Raw genomic sequence first — 22,199 nt, 5'->3', positions numbered from 1 at the left:
TATGTTTAAAACAAAATTAAATTAATTTTAATTAAATTAACTCATATTTAATACATATTACTTAAAATATCGTTTAAAAATATATCTGTTTGCTTTTAATTCATTAATTCGTTTAGGAATTTTTATTTTGGTTGGTAACACCAACATAAACTGTCACACGTCAATCTGTTTGCAAACTTGCGCCAGCTCATCGGTGTCAAACGAATTGATATGTTGTAAATTTAATTTCAACGTGCGTTCCTCTAGCTTTTTAATATAGTTAATCTAATTTACTTAAAAAAATGTATACGTGGTGGTTGTGTTCGGTGTTACTCGCGCACCTGTTAACGGTGCAGGGAATAATGTGGAATCTAGAGCCGAACACTAATAAGTGTTTGAAAGAAGAACTTCATCAAAACGTGCCTGTTACGGGAGAATTTACAATTCAAGACGCTCCTGGGCAGAAAGTAGATTACGTTGTACGTAAAATAAATATTCCTTAGATGTAGCAATCTATTTATAGACTGAAATTGACAAAATATTTTTTTAGGTTAGGGACTCTAAGGGGCATATTTTAGCTCAAAAAGAAGATGTTGTTACTAAGGGGAAGTTCTCTTTTGTAACTGAAACTTACGATACTTTCGAAATTTGTTTTATATCAAGAGTATCACCACGTAAGTATAAATTTTGAATATTGTTGTAATAATAATATAATAATAATAAGAAGCATTTTGATAACTACAGATTAACACAGTTGATAATAACAGATATTTTATAATCATTTAACCAAGTAATTTATTATTTAAACAACTTATATTTTCGTTAAGCTAGATGGCGCTAAACAATCTTTTAATAATTTTTTTTAAATACATTCTTTTTATAATTTAGAACATAGAGGAATGTCCCAAGAAATTTCTTTAATTACAAAACATGGTGTTGAAGCTAAACAATATGAAGGGGTAATCATTTAATTTTCATAATTTTTTTTAAATTTAATCATAAATTTAATCCTTTAAGATTCAAGAAGCAGCTAAGTTGAAACCGATTGAAGTTGAATTAAGAAGATTAGAGGATTTATCAAACGATATAGTCCATGATTTTTCAATTATGAGAAAAAGAGAAGAAGAAATGAGAGATACAAATGGTAAAATCAATTTTTTTAATTATTTTTATTTAAATCTTTAAAACATTGAAATATTCAGAGTCAACAAATAGAAGAGTGTTGTATTTTTCCGTCTTTTCAATGTTCTGTTTATTGGGCCTTACAACATGGCAAGTATTGTACCTTAGGAGATATTTCAAGGCCAAGAAGCTTATTGAATAAAAAGAGTGAGAGAAAGGAATCGTCGTCAAATCATCAAAAGTTTACATCTTTTTGTTTTTATTTTTCTTTTCTTGTTTTTGTTTGGTTTGAAAATTTATTTCCATCGTAATGATAAATAATAATATATTGATAAATAGAGGGAAACTCCACTTTTTGTATAACGCAAATAAATTATTAAATAAAATTGAATGCTTTTATTAAAAATTACACCAACTACATTTTGATATGATTTCTTTATTTGTCCTCAATTTAGGAGAAATATTGAATAGAAAACAAAATAAACGCCTAATGTGCTACTTTATTTCACTGCACATTAATTATCAATTGTAATTGTTTGGATAGGTTCAAGAGAATTAATTAAATAAAAATCTTGTATGTAAAGGTAAGTTTCCACGTGCATGGATTAGTGGCGCCAGTCAGCTGGCACCAGTTTAATTGCATGTGGAAATAGCAAAAATCCATTGGCGTCAGTAGTCATAGCGCCAATAAAATTGACGGAACGTCTACTTTTTGGCGCCAATAGTACTATCGGTAAAGAAAACGAGTAAAACAAATAACACCGTTTTTGAAAACATGAAAAAACAATCAGAGTGTTAGACGTTTCTCCTTACTGCCGTGACTAAGGGTGCGTTTACGTTGGAGCTGCGATAAACGATACTAGCAAAATAACGAAATTGTTGTCATAGTTTTATATGCAAGTGTTTATATTGGAGCGACGAATTGTCACAAGCTTGACAGTCGACTAACGATAAGAGCGACGCTAATTGTATTCCCTATTTTCTTTGCTATTATCATGTGTGGTCGGCATGGATATCGACTGTTTAATTAGTGAAATTTTTGTTAGATCCCCCTTGTGGGACCAAAAAGATAAAAATTACCACAACAGATTTGTTCTGACAAATCGTTTTCAATTCATTTTGCGCAGTTCTTCTCGCTGCTCTCATTGTTGTTCTTATCGTTTATCGCAGCTCTCGTTCCAATATAAACACCTGCATATAAAACTATGACAACAATTTCGTTGTTTTGGTAGTATCGTCGCTATTATCGTTTATCGCAACCAGGGCCGGCGCGAGGCTTTTTTTCGCCCTAGGCCAAACTGTCCTATCACGCCCTTTGATTTGTACAATATACAGCACAGAATACAGAATCATTTTCTATGTAGTCCAATTTAATGAACTAATAGCATAAATGAATAGGTAAAATATGAATAGGAAAAGAAATTTAAAAACTCTTTATAAAGAATAACATTGTCTAATATTTTATTAATACTAAAACATAATCGTATCGTTACTTCCAACAATATTAACATTTACTTGAAGGCAGGCCACAATATTAAAATGCTACTTTGCGTGCTTTCTCTTGTGCAAATAATGAAATTAATTCACAGAGGTCCAGATTGTAAGCCAGTTCTTGCTCTATTGATATTGTCGCTAATCCAACTAATCGTTCTTCAGTCATCGTTGAGCGCAAGTACGTTTTAATTAATTTCAATCTAGAAAAACTGCGCTCTCCACTTGCTACAGAAACAGGAAGAGTTAATAAAATCCTTAACGCGACGTAAATATTAGGAACGCTATTCTGGAGATCATGCCTTAAAATGAAAAGGAGAACTTCAGATGGGCCCATTACTTTTAGAAGTCTTCGAGACACACTTTGAAGTTCCCAGCATAAGTCTTCTCCATCAATGTCTTTATAGGAATTATGCGTTAAGGCACTTTCAAACTTTTTGCATTGCATAAGAATATCAGCTTCGTTTTTATCCTTTAAGTTAAAAATATCGTAAAGAAACCCAAATAAAGCACAATACTCTTGCATTTGATTAAATCTTTCCTGTATTGCATTTACTGCATTATCTATAATCATATAATAGAATGATATTTTATAGTTTTGTTTGGGATCTTGTATTGATACACCTTCGGCTTCATAATCAAACTGTTTTTTAATTTTCCTAGGTGAATTAGGAAAATTTGCATCAATCGAGTTCGTTTGCCAGAAGTGTAGCATCTGATAAATTCTTTTCGAAGTTTTCATCTGATTGACAACTTACAAGATAATTCTTTGTAACTTCCAGCTGTTTCGTACATACAAATATGCCTGCATTCTTATTTTGCAGTAATTTGCTTGTAATGTTGATTTCGAAAAGAATATTGTACCACGTAATAAGTGACACTAGAAATTTAAATGTACTTATACCATCTGCAATTCCTTTTGCTTCCACGCGCATGATTGTTAGACTGTAACCTGCTGGATTTGGGTCATTATAAATATCCATAAGAGCGTCATAATTTTTGCTCTTATAGCTCGTGATAGCAGTTGTATAAGTTCATTCTAAATATCCTTGCCGAGATAATGAACAAATAATTTATCATCTTTAACTTTTTGCAAATGTTCCTTCATGACTGGATCTAATAATGCAAGATATTCAATAAATTTTAAATAGTTGCCGTTATTATGGTCATATAATTTATCCTTTGAACCGCGAAAGGCCAAGTTTTGTCCACCCAGAGTTCTCACCAAGGCTATTAAACGATGTAAAATTTGTTTCCAATAGCTCTCCTGTTGTTTAATTTTCTTTTGGTGCATGGCGTCAATGGTTTTATTTTCACGTAGGCGAACTTCTAATTCTCGCCAAACTTGACAATTGTCAATGTGATTTACATTGCGCTCATGGGAAGAGAGGATGGTGCTCATGTTTTTCCAGTCGTTTCCTTCTCGGCACAGTGAGGTATATGCAGATTTTTGTTTTTTCTTGAATAACTTGCAGCAAAAACATACAACTGTGTTATTTGATGGAGAATAAACTAACCATTTCCTTGGTATTTTTTCTCCATTACACATTTGTCTATTGAAGTGAACCGTGGTAAACCTACGGTTGTTTTTATCTTTGGGAAACTGACTTGGAATATTTTGTTGAGGGCCGCGTGAGACAATCATTTGTCGCAAATGATCATTTATAGAATCAGGTCAGGTACCAGGATCGTCATAATCAATGGAAACGTATGCCGATGTATTTGATGTTCCTTCATCCTTTAAATTTTCACCGTGTACTGCTTCTGTTCCCTGCTCCGTAGTAGAAGTACTGCATTCACTTGTCTCTGTTAGAATATCTGTATTTTCTTTATCTTCTCTTTGAAGAAAAACAAGGAGAGATCTTTTTAATTTGGCACTTTCTTTTTCTTTTTCCGCTTTCCGTTTTCGGTTTTGCGACCCAGAAGATCGCTTAGGCTTACTAGCATCAGCCATGACAGTTCTATTGAAAGAATACTTTGATTATTCTTGAAAAGCGAACATCACCTATTGCAAGTGGTATTCATAGAACACTTTTGGAGGAAGACATCGATAGGTTTTTAACAGAACGCAGAACACCGTAAACGACATTGAGAAAAATTTACAAAAATCGATTTTTTAACTGCTTTATCTTACAGCATGTTTTTTTTGTGGGCAAGAGGTTTAATGAGTTTTCATTGAAATAAGACAGTTATTAAAAAACAATTTTTGTGAAATTTTCTCAGTGTTGTTTACGATGTTCTGATGTTTTAAAAATCCGTCGATATTTTAACTAATTTTAACGTCATAATATTTTCACACTTACCAAATGTTTTAAATCACAACACAATAATAAAGGTTTTTTGGAAAAATGCGATCCGACTACACGTAGAACTACTCCTAAATTTTATAGGTTAGCTATTTAATTCTAGTGACATTTCTTGCGTTGACGGTGGTACGTATTACACTGGTATTCCGGGGTTCCCGTGAAAGTAATAGGAAGTAAGGTTATATTTATATCTACTTCCTTTAGAGACATTAGAGACCATTAGAGAATGTAAAAAAGATCAGGCAATACACTAATTGAAAACCACGTTAAAATTAAAAATATTATACATAGTCCTCCGCGGCAAAAATTCGTGGCAGCGCGACGTTTCTTATTTTTTCGTGCTCTCATTATCAACATATCGGCGGACGAAAACTCGGTTTAAGATAGAAAAACGACCAAGCTTTCGCTAGCGTTATAAATAACAAAAATATCCGTCCGAAAAGTACATAGATGGAAATACAAAAGTAAAGTTTGTTGCCAACTGTAGGCTCCTTTTCAGGAGCGTTCTTTTGACAGACGCCGACAGATATTGACGGACGAAAACTCGGAATAAGACAGTCCAAGGTCAGCTCTTTCCGAATATGTAAACCATTTGTTAAATTTCCATCTGGTAACGGCTGCACAAGGCCGTGAAGTTTGATAATTTTGAGGTAATTTGAATGCAGCGGGACGTTTCTTATTTTTTCTTGCTTTCATTATCAACATATCGGCGGACGAAATCCATGACTATCGGATTACTTTAGGACTACTACTTTAGGATAGAGAAAAGACCAAGCTTTCCAACCGTGTGCTTAGTTTTTCGCTATCTTTCTATATAACGAAGATATGGGCCCTAGAAGTAGGTGGAAATATAAAGGAAAAAGTTTGTTGCTGGGCGGTTTGTTGCTATCGTCTCGAGGCCAGTTTCTCGCACTTGTTTTCGCTCTGTTTATTTTCCGAATTTCATGATTTTGATTGGTTAATTGTTTTTGTTTTCCTTTTCCTAATATCCGTGATCTTATCTGTGTGTTAGTCACCCCGATAGACCCCTGGGTGCTGAAGAATTGTCTATTCCTTTCTCCCTCCTAAAATGAGTAGTTGTTTAAACTGTAATAGCGTCATTGTAACAGGTAGTCGTGTTATCAATTGCGACGCTTGCCAAGACCCAATCCATTCTACATGCATTGGAATGTATGTCAGAAAGCGATGTAATTATGACTAGAAAAAAAATGTAGATCTATCAAAGTGGTATGTAACGGGTGCAATCGGAATATGGATCAGTTTAAAGATCTTAAGACCCTTCTATCTTCCCTTCAAGCTGAATTCACCGCCTCCTTGAACAAGCTACGCGCCGATCTGACCACGCAAATGAATGTCCTTAAGAACTTACACAATTCTGTCTAAGAATGTAATATGGAAGAGGTCGTCCGAGAAGTTACTGAGCGACAGCTGAGGAGGAATAACGTGATTGTGTTTGGGCTTCCCGAATCTTCCTCTGATGATCGCAATGCTTTGGATGGTGCTTCCGATATGAATGCCGTTACGGCTTTATTTCGTGATTAATTTTAACAGTACTTTTAAGTCATTGCGTTTGGGCTGTGGTCATAATTCCTATCGTAACCCTCGAGAGCGCCCTATGAAGGTGGTCTTTGATAAAGCTTCATGTCCATCAAGCTTGATTCGTAATGAATTGAATCAAATAAAGTACTATAACGAGCTCAAAGTGGAGTTGGAGGAGCGTCAGGCTGCAGGAGAGAGGAATCTAAAACGAAAAAAGTCTACGTTGATTCGGATCCTCACAATTTGTCCGGTTCTGAGTTGACATTCGACCAAACCCCCTCAAATCCGTGGTTTCCTTCTCGAGGATGTAAATTCGGCGTTGTGTATTCCCAGCTTCTTGCTAAGAGATTGCGCTGCTATTTTTGATACCCCCGTACTGTATCTTTTCAACTTAATTCTCAAAAAGTGCGATATGCCTACACAGTGGAAGAAAGCCTTTATTTGTCCGGGCGACTTTAGCGACATTGAAAACTATCGACCTATTTCGTTAATGTGTGGCTTCTCCAAGGTATTTCAATCAATTTTGTAATAAACTGTATCAAACCTAGTTTGTTTTACACAATTTGTGTCCGATGTGTTAAATGATAGAGACCAAGTAGATGTTGTTTACCTATATTTTCAGAAGGCCTTTGATCAGTTGGATCATTATGTGTTGTTGCGCAAGCTGAGTTCCGTTGGATTTAGTAATCCTTTGATCTCCCTTATGGAGTCTTACCTTCGAGATAGACAGCAGAGCGTCAGATACTTCAACTGCAGTTCGTATCGTATCGTATTCGGCCAACATTGCGGTAAACTACTTTTTGTTGATGACCTAAAAATTTTTACCTCAGTTCGATCTTCAGCGGATGGTGTTGTTCTTCAGAGTGGTTTGTGTCGAAGTGCGCCGTTGTTTAATACACCAGAAGTTCGCTGATACACATTAGAGTACTGTATCGGTAATGAAGTCTTGCGGTGCACTAATAATATTACAGGCTTGGGGGTAACTTTTGATTCAAAACTAACATTCATTCAACTAATCTGTGCGCGAAATGTTATCGAACTTATGATTTTGTTTACCGCAATTGTAAAGAATTTTCAACCGTCGGCTTTCTTACTATTTTCAGAAGGGGGGTTGCGTGGCTTGAGCCCCCCCCGTAGTCAGCTCCACGGGGCTTAAGCCCCCCCGGAAAATTGTAATAAGGTGTACCATTTGAAAAAGTTCAGCCCCCCCTTAAATATTAGCCTTATTTAATAGCTTTAATATACAGGGTGTCTCATGTAACTGGTTCGTTAGAACTTTTTCAGGTTCCACTATTCGTAGAGATTTGATTTTTTGGTAGCATGGGTTGTTCATTCAGAACTTTCGATCTAAAATATATTCAAGATGGGCGCCACTTCCGGTCTACCGGAAGTAGACCATAACTTTACTATTTTAAATGAAATGCTATAGTTTTTATTACACTGTTTAATTGTGCGTGAAAAACTAAGTTGACTTTGATAACAGTTATTGGCACCTAGCGTTTTTCGTTTTCGAGTTATTTTGGTTATAAGCTTTTTTTGGTAAATTTCTGATTACTCTTCAGATGTTGTCAAATAGATTGTCATTTGTTGTATCGGAGTATCTTATACAGGCTGGTCGACAACTGAATTACTCTTTCTCCATATTCAATGGCGAGAAAGTCGAAAATTTTAAATGGAACGCCCCATATTTTTTTAGCCTATCAGAAAGAGAATTTAATTCTCTATAAATTATCTATGAACATTCCCATACCTATTTATTGTAGTTTGCCTCATATTGCGAAATTTATTAAAACATGCACGAAATGCAGGTTTTTTTATTAGAAAGTTATGGAATTTTGACAGTTTTTGGTCCATGTTTGTATTATTGTTGTCATTTGTTACATTTGACGACGGGTGTAAGTTATTGAACATCATGGTAAATTATTCCAAGCAGATATTTGAAATTTATTTTGTATTGATGGCGAATGTAATAAACTTTTGGACAGGACGTGTCGAACACTTAATGAGAGATGCCTAACAAACCTAACGCCCATCACAAGGAAAAATTTCAAAAAATTGATAAAGAATTTCTTAGTTCTGGATATATCGAGACCAAAAGAAATCGCATATTTCCGGTCACCAGTGATGAAGACAACGAAATAAATATTTTATCGTATTTTATTGCATTTCCAAATTCAATTTTATAACAAATTTATATTATAAATTTATATTTTTATTCAAATCTAATTTTTGTCATTAACTTTTTGTTTTAATAGTTTCATTTATTTGATCTTCTGTTTGTTATTTTTGGTAAGTAAAAGCTAGTAAACTAAAAGATTTTCAATCGTAGTTAATAGTACAAATATTAATAGAAATAAATTAAACAAAAAACTGTCAAAATGTCATGGCCTTCTAATAAAAATACAAACGGTTTCCTACATTTCTTGCATGTTTTGATAAATTTACGAATATGAGAGAAACTACAATAAATAGGTATAGAAATGTTTATAGATAAATTGTAGAGAATTAAATTCCCTTTCGTGTAGGCTAATAAAATATGGCGCGTTCCATTTAAAAAGCCATCTTGAAAATATTTTAGCTCGAAAGTTCCTACTGAACAACCCATACTACCAAAATTTCAAAACTATACGAATACTGGAACCTAAAAAAGTTTTAACGAACCAGTTACGTGAGACACCCTGTATAGCTTTATTTTCTTCTGGAAGGCTATCCCTCGAATTTTTATCGAATTGATTCCATATGTAGTTTATGTACACAGTGTATATGTAGATAATTGGATGAATAGATTTTAATCAGGAAACTTTACTAGGACGAAGTTCTCTTGCCAAAATAACATGGAGTTATTTCAATAAAATTTGTTACATTTATTAATTTCTGCGTTCCTTTTTACCCGGTTATTCCGGCTGTAACCCTCAAAAGTTACCTACGAAGCGAAAGAGTTCTTTACCTCTCTAAACATAAGGTGGCGTCCGAGCTTTCCGTTAACATTTTTTTTTTAAACAAGTTCATTATGAGCGCCAAGACACGTCTTCCCAAATCAAAACGGGAAGAAACGTCATAAAGTATTGAAAATGAAGACATGATTTCTTTTTGAAGTTAAACAACAAGAATTAATCTTTATTTTATTGAAAATTACAAGTTTCTACAATTTTTTCGATAAAAATTCGCAATCAACTTAACATACAAAAGGTTTAGTTGCTATTGTAAAATTTACAATATATTCCTATTATATTCCTTTATACCTTCGTTTCATAATTTGTGAAGCATCTATTAATGCAGTCCCATAAATTGTATTAGATAAGTGGATACTTAATTCATTTAAGTCTGTGTCCCAAGTTTCTGTTTCTGGATTAAAAACTACAACGCGATTCGTATCATTACCTTTGCCAAACACGTATATCATATTTTTATAAGATGTTATCGATAATGGTTCAGTAGAATAAAAACTAATTTCTGAAGTTATATCAGTCCACAATTTATTCTTGGGATCGTATACTGAAATAGTGTTAGACGTACCACTAACATTATCTAAACCTCCGAATACATATAATAGTCCTTTAACAAATGTAGCAACTAGTAAATAAAGAAAAAGCTTTTAAAACAATTTATGTACTGTAAGATAATCATGTACCTGCACGTTTTCTTGGATAGTTCATATCCGAGAGACGTTCCCATACATTTGTATCTATATTGTAACGTTCCGCACATTTCAAGGTTCGAACGGCATCCCTTCCTCCAATCTGTATATAAAAGTAAAAAATTGATAATGTAAGTTAACTAAAATCTATTTGTAACGATAAAATGCGTTATTTTATTTAGTAGGACATACCGCATATATAAAATTGTCTAAAACGCATAAAGCAACGTCGTTTCTTCCAACATTCATAGGCTTAATACTTGTTATTGTGCAAGCTATTAAATCAACCTTTTCTGCGACACTTGTTGGTGAATAACCATAATAATTATTACTAATTATTGTGTGAAATGAATAAATAAAATGATTCAAAATGATCACCTCTTCAAATGTTGTTTTATGATCTGTTAACGTTTTGTGATCAAATAATATTCCACTGGTTAAGCCGTATTTTGCAATAATAGGGCTATTTTCTGAAGATTTTTTATAAACCACATACAGTAAGTCTTTTATATAACTGAAGGAAATTTGATAAAGAGATTCAGTTATGGTGGGCAACTTGTGCAGGGTTTCTGTTTTAAAGTTATAATACTTCACAAAGCCTAAAAGAATAATATATTATAAGTACGAAGGCTTTCATAGCCGGTGTTATTTAAACTAAAACTAGAACTAACACTAGCACTATCATAGTACTAGTGTTAGTTCTAGTTTTAGTTTAAATAATATATTACTCTAACGTAACACAGAAGAAGGAATCAACCATTATTTCTTGCCGTGTAAGAAACGAGCAAAACTTCTCTCTACCCTTAATATATAATTATTAATTCACATAGAAAAAAAACAAAATAAACATACATTGATTTTGTGGTGATTTGCCCATAACCAACAACACATCTCCGTCTTTCCGAGGCTTTGCTTCTGACGCAAATTGCGAATAAACTTTATAAATCAGCTCATGATTGTTCTTAATTAATTCATTTTGAATCAAACAATTATTCAAATAAGTTCTTGGTATCAAACTCATTCGAATACATCCTATTATATCAGCAATATAAACTTTTCTTCTTTCTTGATCGTGTTTTATCCAAGAAATTGCGCATTCAAATACTTGACTTTCTGCTTCAATTGATAATGAATCTTTACTTAGTAGCTCGATTAGTTCTTCAATTTCTAATTCCATAAATTTGTCGGAGTTCATTATGTCACTTTAATTAAATATGTTAAAGATGTTAGTACATGGTGATGTAAAACTCTTTCTCTAGTTGAACGTGAATAAAACAAAGATATAATTTCGCAACTGACATTATTAACAGCAGGAGTTACTGGGGAGATAATATAGACTCCGACCACTATTTGACAATTGCTTCAATAAGAAAAGATAATTTGATGGGGAATGTCGCCGATTAGTCTGCACAGAGCATAATCTAACTCATACAAATTTCGTCCTTATTAAAAGCCATCTATAAAGTATGTAGCAGCAGCGACAACGCACCCTCATATCAATAACGACCATAACCCAGTCGTAATAAATTTACGATTTCGCCAGTTCAGTAGAGCTCAATAGATTCGCCAATCTAGAGATACGGGTCCAAACATCTCAAGACCTGTAGACGGGTCTCAGGAACAGCCGACAAGTACAATGACGATGATATAGATATGATGTCATAAAGAAGGCTCTCATTGAGACTCAAGATATGGAGATTGGATTTACACATACCCTCAAGAAACGAGAGTGGATGACAGACCCAACCCTCTACTATCCGTGCAAAAAGTCAAGGCCCCTCACTTTAGAGATCGATATCTTCGCAACCACTCGATAAAAAAAATTGCGACAAAGTTTGCTGTAATCACTGAACATTTCTAGGTAACATATGTTAATTTGAAAATTTTCTGATTCACGGTTTTCTTTTTATCGCGAGTTAAATGAAAAAAGTACCCGATATTTTACGGTACCGGCAGCTTTGTCAACTTTGCGATTTTTTTTCTCGAAAACTATCGTACGACAAAATTTCAATTTTGATCAGATGGTAGCCTGATGTATTCTTAATGAGTGGCATATTTTATTTTTTCGATATTCCATACAGTTTCGCGGTTTTGTAAGACGCCGATATGTTGAAAACGGCTAGGTGGATTTCCTCGCGGATTTGACCAAAATATGTCAAATAATGTCGATTGTCGGATTCCGTTAACAGTTTTTCAAAATTAGAGCTCCTTAAAAGCGATTTAATGGAATTACAAATTAAAGAGAAACAGAAATAAGCTTTGCGGGGTGACGGGGGTTCTGTCCAATCGGAACAGATGGTGCGCCCCAGACAGGACGTCGCGCGTTATTTCTTTATGTAGGTAAGATAAAGGCGCGACGTACTATCTGGGACACACCATTTGTTCCGATTGGACGGAACCCTCCTTTCCCCGCATATCTTACTTCTGTTTCTTTTTAATTTTTAATTTCATTAAATCGATCTTAAAAAATTAGGGAGCCCTAATTTTGAAAAACTGATAACGGAATCCGACACCGACGTTATTTGACATACTTTGGTAAAAATTGCGTTGAAATCCATCAGGTCGTTTTCGAAATAACCGCATCCTACTAAACCGCGCTTTTCCACAAAACTATATGAAATATCGAAAAAATAAAATATAAAACACAAACAACATCGGGGTGTTTTCAGGGACGAAAATAACATAATCTTAGTAGGCGTTGAAATAAAGCTACATCGCTGGAAAGAGGTCAGGCGAGCTATAAATGTCCACACGCTGGAACCTTGAGACTGATAGCCAATGCGGAGATGGTTTAAAACTCATCACCTATCTGTTAGACTTCTTACACAAGGCTGGTAAGGTACCATAATACCATGATGGCTGAAGTCGACATTTGTCACTCTACACAAAATCATCAATCTGATGTCTCATGTTCTCAAAATATTTCTGCGCATCATTCGCGCTCGTATAGATTGCAAAAGAAAAACGGAGCAGGTACGCACGAGGCTGCTTTATTGACTATCAGAAAACTTTTGACTGCATCTCACATAGAAATAAAATAGAAGAACACAACATCTGATGAAATAGACATCCGCAGAGACGTAAGAGATATCTACTCGGAAGTGATATTGCAGAAAGCACTAGTGCATACTGAGAGAGGAATTAAGATCAATGGAACCTCCATAAACAACATATGTTTTGCCGATGACACACTATCGTCATGAATCCAAGAACTGGATACTCACAAACGCTAAAGAGTCGCGTTAAGGCCCTTGAAATTTTGTCGTGTACTACGGATATCATGGATAGACCGAATAACCAATGGCGGTATTTTCGCTAATCCTATATAGTCGATTACTATCTCACACCTAAATCATGATGGAACAATACCAAGCGAAATTCACGAAGAACAAATCTATAACAGATACCATTTTCACACTGCGCCAAATACACGAGAAAGTTATAGAGTACAACATCCGCATACATACATCACACATTCCAATTATACAGGGCCCTATTAGAATTCGAAATATTACGGCAGTCGACAAGGTTTTAATAAATTTATAATGAGTAGCTTAACATGCAGAGTGAATATTAGAAGACATATGTCTAGAGATTTTGAGCCTGGCACTTGAGAAGGTTGTAGGATAATAGCATAACAACGTGTGGCGCAATTTTTGAACAGCAGTGTAAATATATCTCCTAGCATAGAGAAAAAGAAAGAGGTGTGTCAGATATTAAGTTATCTTCAGAAAATCAAAACACATATTTCGGCTACTTTCTTGCATTGCTTTCTCGAACTACAAACTATTTTCACTGCACCGCACTACGCCAACCAAAACGGTATGGTTCGTGCCAAACTTTATCAAATGCTTAATACTTGAGAGCTCTAGTAGAAGAGAATCTCAAAGAAAGTCTGAACACTTTATATGAATTCAAAAAGAAGAATGCTGGCATTGAAAGTGTGGCCGAAGTATGAAAAATAAAATTGGAACACCTACAAAGGCAAGAGAAAGAAGAAGTTTTGAAGCAATTGATCTTTATTATTATTGTTTTTATTAATGCTCAAAACTAGCAAAAGATTGTTCAGATTTGTTATATTCAACTTACGTAAAATGACATTCCAAAAGAGCTTCAGCTCTCCTTTTTATTTGGTTTTGGTTAAGTAAACGAAAATTCGTCCAAATTAACAATACATTAGAAATGTTAAGAGATTCCATCAAAAATTGTTCACACTCTTCCAATAAAGTATTTATGAACCACATCCGTGAAATACGTAGTATGTTCTGTAATCAGATTTATTTAATATTATATCATTTTTAAAGCTAAACGATAATTCACAAGATTTAATTAATCGTTTTCATACAAAATTCATATTTATTCTTCATGAAAAATTCTTTAAACTGACTCCAAACATGACCAATCTTGCTATTAAACTTTCCGAGATATTTTTACTTCTATATTTTTATAAAATACAAGATTTAAATGAATTATACATATATGACTCATACATAAATTCACGAAAGTATAATCTTATTACATTTAACTACATATTAACGTGAAAATTACTTAAGAGTACAACAAAATGTTACTTTGTTAGTGACAGATAAATATTCACAATTTAGCATTATGTGTGGCGATTTCAACGCCAAAATGGAAATCAAATCTAACCCCAGAAAAACATCACTGGGAAATTTTAGCTTATTGTAAGAAGCAAAACATTTGACTTATACGTAGTACCTGTTATGACGTACGATGCTGCAACTTTTACCCTGACTGCAATAACTTTTACAGTAGGTACTTGAAACTGCACAGAGAAAAATGAAGGGTTCAATGTATGGTGTTTCGTTTCGTGACCGAATGACTAAGGAGGATGTAGAAAGAAGGACGATCGTTACGGATGTGATTACCAGAGTTGTAGAATTTAAATAGAATTGAGCAGGGCACGTACCTTGTTCGAAGGATGGAAGATGCTCGAGTGAGGACCGAGAATGGACAAGAAAAGACTGACGATGTCAAAAGAATAACAGAAGATAAAGAATAACAAATTGGATACAGAGCGCGGAAGATAGAGAAAAAAGATCCAAAAACGGACAATAATATATTATTAATAGTAATTAAAAGTAATAATAACGGAGAGAAGACCAAAAAACAGTAAATAAAAAATTCCACCAATATTTTTACGTCATAAATGATACTATAAAGAAAATAAAGTTGAATATCATACTTTTCAAGACCCGAACAACAAACCATTGGCAGTAGTAATTAAAAACGTACCCATTTCCTTAACTAATGATGAAATAGAGGATGAATTAAAAAAAACTACCTATCATAAAAGTAACCCGACTTATGAATAAAAATAAACACCCCAATACCCTTATGTGCGGTAGAATTGACACCCACTGACAAAGCAAAAGAAATTATTACTATCAATGAAATAGAAAAAGCAATTGTTACTGTAGAACCTCGTAAAAGGCCAACTTACATTCACCAATGTCATAACTGCCAGATATGGAGATATGGACATACCAAAAGCTATTGCACTTTTAAGACCAAGATGTGTCAAATGCGACGAAGAACATTTATATAATGAATGTAAAAAAAATCTTCAATCTCCCAAAATGCGCAAATTGTGGTGAAGCGCACCCATCGAATGACAGAGGTTGTAAAACTCACAAAGTATTACAAGATCAACACTACAGGTGTAATAATCGACGTCAATGAATACTGTCCTAATACTACCTATCCTTCTTACGCAGCAGCTACTGCCAAAGCGCAACTTCCCTCATCAATTACTGCCAATAAACTCCAAAGAAACAACTAGTCACAACATATTGATATATCAAGATACAAAAAAATATATCATATAAAAATATAATATATGAAAAGATAGCCAATCAAGAATAACTGCTGGTGAAGTTGCTATCTGTATTAAAAACCATCTGGTGCATTCGGATTTGATCATAATCGAAACAAAATAAGTTGAAACTATAGCAATTACAGTTCATCTCGTAAACAAAAACTAGATGAATATTATATGTGCATATAAGCAGCCAGAAGATAAAAATAAGAAACCCGATAATCAACATAACAGTACCCTCTGATGTTGACAACAACCTGAGGATTATACAATAAAATAACTACAGCAGCACGCAATAGTAACCTACCAAAACAAATATTGATCCTAATTACAACATTCCTCCTGCTTACATAATTGTAATGATAAACCAAAAAAGATGTACTAGAAGAGAATGGCAGAGAACTCGAGATCCAAAAATTAAGAGAAAACTGGACGAGTTAACATACCAAATCACTGACGAATTGAATCAACATCAAATAGATTCTTACAATAACTTAATCAAAAATCTAGCGACCAATTATCCAGGAATGTGGAAAACAACTAAAAGAATAATCAAAAAAAGGGAACCAATTCCAACACTAATCCATCAAGAGAACACTTTTAGCACAGATGCTGATGAAGCCGTAGGTTTTTCAAACAATCTTGCAAAAATATTCACTCCACAATTTTCAAGAGCGAGTTACACATTCACAAATAAAATTCAACGGTATATAGTAGCTAATTTTCCTGTTAATAAACCCACTATAGATCATACCACCCCTGAAGAACTTCGAATGCTTACCAATAGACTACCTACCAAAAAGCTCCTGGTCAGACCTTAAATATATTAAGCTCCATTTTTAACATCTGCATGAATCTGGGATACTTTCCTAACACCTGGAAAGAAGCTGAAATATTAATGCTTAGGAAACTTGGCAAAAATAAACGTGAAATCTAAAATTACAGACTTATTAATCTGCTTCCTACCATAGGTAAATTCTTTGAGAAACTGATTTTTCAACGTTCCAAAATCACAATATTCCTAATTCATCCTAATATTCAATACGGATTTAAAATTAGTCACTCAACAGTACGTTAACTCACAAGAGTGACGGAAATAATAGAGCGAGGATATGAAAATAAATAATATACAACAGCTGCTTTTCTAGATATAACAAAAGCCTTTCATTAAGTATGGCTATATGGTTTAAAATATAAGATCCTTAAAACTAATATACCTGAATACCTCAAAGCCCTAATTTTCTCATTTCTGGATGATAGAACATTTTACGTCAAAGTTAATGCTTATAAATCCGAATCAAAACCCATCAAGGCTGGAGTTCCTCAAGGCAGCATCCTCTCACCACTGCTATTTAATATCTGTTTACATGACATTCCGATTAATAAAAAAGACCTAAAAGCCTTATTCGCACATGACATGGTTATAGTCACCCAAAACGAAAATCTGGAAACATCCATTCAAGATCTCCAAAACTCGGTTAATGAGATACATAATAAATGGTTATTTACTAGGAAAAATATTTACCCTTAGACAAGTTAAAAATCCTACAACAATAATAATCGAAGATCACCCTTTAAACTGGAATACGAAAAATAGCGCTATCAAATATCTGGGAGTATGTTTGAACCAAAGACTTACGTGGAAGTACCATATTAATAAAAAATTAAACGAAGCATATCCAAAACTGAAAGAACTTTATTCCATCATCAACAGAAAACCGAAACTGAAGATCGAATGTGCAATGCTACTAGACAAATCATTAATAAGACCAGCTAAATCTAATATTAAAAAAATTCAAGTGCTACAAAATAAAATTCTAAGAATGTCTGTAGATGGTAGCCTCATGGTTTGTGAGAAACTCGCAATATATTAAGAACTAGGGGTCGAGACGATAACAGAACACATTACTAAACCAACCAAAAAGTGTCCAAGTGCACAAGAACGTCAATTGGGAGATATTGGAATCCATAACACGGAGACTTCCCCAAGACATATTTATAGAAGATGACTTAGTAGATAGCGAATAGATTCAGGATGACATTGGTAGTTCCCCCGCTATTATTGTATAACTAATTTCAATTGTTATCAAAGCCATGAAGTAACATTTAATGTTGAACTAGTTGACGCTGTTAATAAAAAAAATAAGAACAGATGTAGAAGAGGCTCAGAAAAATGAGGCATCAGCTGTTAATATTTTACTTCTGTAATAAAATAGTGACTGTATTTTTTTAACTGCCATTTTTTCGAAGACAGCTGAATATTGACATCGGATGTGTATATGAATAATACTCTGAATTTTATGTAGAATCCATAAATGCAACAAAAAATTGTAGAGAAACGCGAGATCAAAAAAAAAGAATGTATTAAAAACCTATCAGTTGGCATCGTCCTCGTAGCAATGTACTAAAGCTGACCTGAAAATCAAACATGAAACCCTTGTTGCTTTTGTCGAAAAAAGGACACAGTGGGATGTCAATAACGCAAAGTCAGCGACGGTTGACAATTTGATCGGCGAAATGATTGCGTTGGAAGACTTACCGTTTAGTTTTGTAGAATGCCTTGGCTTTGTGAGACTGATGAAAGAACTTTGTCCGTCCTATAACTTGAAAAGTCGACAATATTTTACTTCGTACATTTGTGAAAAATTGTATGGAAAAGTTAAGGAAAAAATCCTCGATTTAACAAAATCGTTTGAAAAAATATCGTTTACCACCGATATCTGGTCCGATTCCGCCTCTGAGGTGTCACTGCTGAGTTTCACTTGTCATGGGGTTACGGAGAATTTTGAAAGAAAAGTTGAAGTGCTAAAATCAGAAGTATTTGGTGAGAGCCGACATACTGGAGAAAATGTTGCTGCAAAAATTGAAAGTATTTTGACAAAATGGCAAATACCTAAAGAAAAAGTATAGTGCATTGTCAGGGATGCTGGCGCTAACATAAAAAAAGGTATTTCATTATTACTTGTCCAGCATATTGCCTGCTCTTCTCACCAAATACAACTGGTCGAGAAACAGGGACTTAAGACACAAGAAACCGTTGTTACAGTGCTAATAAAGTGTAAAAAGATGACAACACATTTTCATCAATCTAATACAGCGCAAGATGAACTTTAAACCCTACAACAAAGACTTGAAACTTAAGATTCTTCAAGAATGCAATACCAGGTGGAACAGCACCTTTTATATGTTAGAGCGCATTTTGAAAAACATAGATTCATTGTGTCTTTATGCGTCAAGTAACAATAAAATACCACAATTAACTTTAGAGGAGTAGATAATTGTGGAACTACTTATTTGCTTACTCAAGACATTTGAGTAATAACAAAATTTTTCGAAATAAATTCAATCCAAGAGCACATAACCAATCACATTGCGGATTCAATTGCAGACCACGAAATAACTGCACCCTTTAGATTAAGTGGCCCCAAAGCAAAGCGCTCCAGATTGACTGATGGAGTCGAAAACTTAGGACCCAGTGCATTTCAGTCAATAAGACAGGCATCTCTTAGAGACACCATGATTTTCCTAATGGATTCTTCCAGTGAAAGTAAAGGAGAAAGCGAAATCACTAGTGATCAATCTCCGCCTGCTAATGCCTTACACCTATTGGTCAGAAAAACTATCACGGAATATTTTATTTCACGGGCTTATTTACACATCACATCGAAATAGACTACAAGGAGAAAAGGCGTCAAAGCTTTTATTTTTAAAATATAATATTCCTCTTCTTCAATTTAAATATTAACTTTTTTGGATATATTAGAAATATTCGTATGTTTTTCGCGAATGCGAAAGCGAATGTTGAAAAATATGCGAATATTCGCGAATGCTTATATTCATTTCAAATATTTCCACTAAAGATTAACCGAAAAATAAGTAGTTTAGGCAACTAAATATACAGAGAAAAACGCTTAACTTTGGATCAAGTTAATCCATCATAAATTAAAACCACAACAATAAATTGACTCTGCGAATATCTTCATACAACAGATTACTATCAATAGAATGTAGGATCTCCAATAAACATTACCTATTGTAAATACTTTTCCAACTGCTGCATTTGTGCCAAGGTACGACAATATGATGACCAGTTTCAGGTTGATATAATATTAATCCCGGATTAATATTATAAGGGCTGGAAATATATCCCCAGCAATGTTAAGAGACGAAATGAATAACCTATTTACTTGATTGATACCATTGTGCATATTGAGAAAGATGCATAAAACGTTAACCTAATTTGATGTGTTACTAGTTGTAAGTAAAATTATGTTGAATAGCTTAATAGCAAGATAAATTATCTTTGGATGTTTTGGTACTTACAAAAACGTTATCTATCGTTATTTCGATTGATGAGCCGTATATGTAGTTAACTACTTGATTCGCTGCTTCAGCATTTATTTCTGATAATTTAATCGTCGCTTGTTGAGATTCTTTAAAGTCTCCTGTTAATAATGTTTTCATAAATTCCGAACAAGCAGCTAGCACAACTTTGTGCGCATGTATTTGGACACCATCCACAACTAAAGTTACGTCGCATAATTTACTACTACAAGCAGTGATAAACAAATTTTATTTACTTATTTGAATTACAGGGTAAGGTCCACTTTTACCATCTTCCTGATAAACTATCTAAGATGTAATTACCATGGTTACAGTGGTTTTAAGCGCTCTCATTGGCTAACAGCGCCAATTTATCTATCGGATAAATTTATCAAGAGGTGGTAAAAGTGAGCCTTAGTCTTTCATTAACACTTACTCTCTCATTGCAGACAATCTCTGAAATATTTCAACTACGACCTTTTGTTTTTGGTATATCTTTTGTGATTTCATGTTGTTAATTCAAAGGTAACAAATACACACATGCAAATTAGGGGAATCCCGGAGAGTATACTAAGGCACAAAATAACCTGAAAGGAGACAAGGTGTATCCCGCCAAAACTCATTTTTCTGCGTTTGCGCGGCAACGCCATCTTATCGGTTAGTTACAGAGTACATTAATAGTAATGAAGTAATCTGTGCGGTTAGTGTTATTGTGGTGATTATTTACTAATCCTTTTAACTTAACTTCACATAAATTTTTCTAAATTGTTAAATTGCGGTTTTTAAAACGCTTTTTGCGACACTTGTTTGATGTTGTAGCAACATGAGATTTTATTAAAAAATTAATTTTTTTTATAAGACTATGAAATTCAAAGGGTTAAGCCAGTTCTATGAAATGTATAAAATTAAGAAAAATATAACAATCAATAATTTACAATCTTACGGAAGCTTATTTAATTAATTTATAACAGCGATATAGAATTTTTTTTATTAAATTAATTATTCGGAACTATTTGACATTAATAGTTTTATAAACTAATTGAAACGATGAAAAAATAATTAAACTAAAACTAGCACTATCCCTAGAACTAGAGGCACTTCATGCCGCTAAGAGAGAAATAGCAAATTAAGTGGTAAAATAAAAATTTTTTGATTTCAAAACATCAATATAGATTTATTTTAACAAAAACATGTGTTAAAACAAAAACGAAAATGCAATAATAAAAAAATCTGTCTTCTTCCATTTGATAATGGACACAATAATTATTGAAAGAGTTTTCCATGTTGCAAGATTAACGATCAAATAAAAACGATGCAACTTCTAACTTGCATTTATTTATATAAAGTCGTACTAGTTTCGGGTTACCCGACAAGGTCAATGAAGTTATAATAGGTGTAGACTGGAAATCAATTATTGAAAGTAAAGCATTTTGCTATCTGATGGATAAACAAAATGAGGATGAAAAATGAATTAATATTGATTCTTCAGAAGTCATCATATGAGAATATTTATTATGGATTAATAATTAAACCACACTATCATACTTTAACGTTCTTTTATATATTTATATAGTATTTTATAATAAATATTTTATTAAAACTGAGTAAGTGAAGTGAATAACATATGGCGAAAACTGGCGAAAAAGTTAAGTATGTATAACTTACCACGAATTCCAAGTGAGATGAAAATTTGATGGCTGGTCTTGGCCAATAGTTTCTGTCTTTTATAAAAAGAAACTTCGGCTTATTAATTCATGTAGCGCAAGCAACAAGTAGTGCGAGGGCGAACAGCTTTAATAAAATCAATGTTGCTGTAAGTTATTAGAGCAGAAAACGATATCGCGGATATCATGGATGAGGTGGCAAAACTCCATATTCTTCCATTCCTTCATTAGTTAGAAGAACCACTTCTCCAGTAGGAAAATGCCTATAATCATAGCAAGACGTTCTATGGGCCGATTTG

The 22,199-nt window shown here is 33.6% G+C and overlaps 4 protein-coding genes across 5 annotated transcripts; 1 reads left to right on the top strand and 3 right to left on the bottom strand.

Annotated features, from left to right (window-relative positions):
• The first annotated feature begins 157 nt into the window (after positions 1-157).
• On the top strand, positions 158-1,487 carry LOC111415474 (Transmembrane emp24 domain-containing protein bai). Its single transcript, XM_023047214.2, has 5 exons — positions 158-458; positions 530-653; positions 868-938; positions 997-1,123; positions 1,182-1,487. Exons 1-5 carry the CDS (start codon positions 282-284, stop codon positions 1,301-1,303), a joined length of 621 nt encoding a protein of 206 aa, XP_022902982.2. The 5' UTR covers positions 158-281; the 3' UTR covers positions 1,304-1,487.
• A 1,148-nt stretch (positions 1,488-2,635) lies between these two features.
• On the bottom strand, positions 2,636-3,307 carry LOC139430479 (zinc finger MYM-type protein 1-like). Its single transcript, XM_071197538.1, has one exon. The coding sequence runs from the start codon at positions 3,305-3,307 to the stop codon at positions 2,636-2,638; it is 672 nt and encodes a 223-aa protein (XP_071053639.1).
• A 324-nt stretch (positions 3,308-3,631) lies between these two features.
• LOC139430478 (uncharacterized) lies at positions 3,632-3,994 on the bottom strand. Its single transcript, XM_071197537.1, has one exon. The coding sequence runs from the start codon at positions 3,992-3,994 to the stop codon at positions 3,632-3,634; it is 363 nt and encodes a 120-aa protein (XP_071053638.1).
• Positions 3,995-9,547: 5,553 nt separating this feature from the next.
• LOC111415948 (kelch-like protein 17) lies at positions 9,548-20,847 on the bottom strand. Of its 2 annotated transcripts, none has more exons than XM_023047885.2 (7): positions 20,673-20,847; positions 20,237-20,462; positions 14,164-14,339; positions 10,927-11,276; positions 10,267-10,673; positions 10,069-10,177; positions 9,548-10,010 (listed from the first exon to the last, which is right to left on the bottom strand). In XM_023047885.2, the coding sequence occupies exons 1-7, from the start codon at positions 20,744-20,746 to the stop codon at positions 9,664-9,666; spliced, it is 1,689 nt and encodes a 562-aa protein (XP_022903653.2). In that variant the 5' UTR covers positions 20,747-20,847; the 3' UTR covers positions 9,548-9,663. The 2 variants fall into 2 exon arrangements, with proteins under 2 accessions (XP_022903653.2, XP_022903733.2); XM_023047965.2 differs by having other exon boundaries at positions 20,237-20,459; positions 20,673-20,835.
• Between the last annotated feature and the right edge of the window lie 1,352 nt (positions 20,848-22,199).

The sequence above is a fragment of the Onthophagus taurus genome, chromosome 7, assembly GCF_036711975.1.
Source record: "Onthophagus taurus isolate NC chromosome 7, IU_Otau_3.0, whole genome shotgun sequence".
In the NCBI taxonomy this organism is placed as follows: domain Eukaryota; kingdom Metazoa; phylum Arthropoda; class Insecta; order Coleoptera; family Scarabaeidae; genus Onthophagus; species Onthophagus taurus.
Note: the sequence above shows the minus strand (reverse complement) of the source record. Positions and strands in the feature narration are given on the sequence as shown.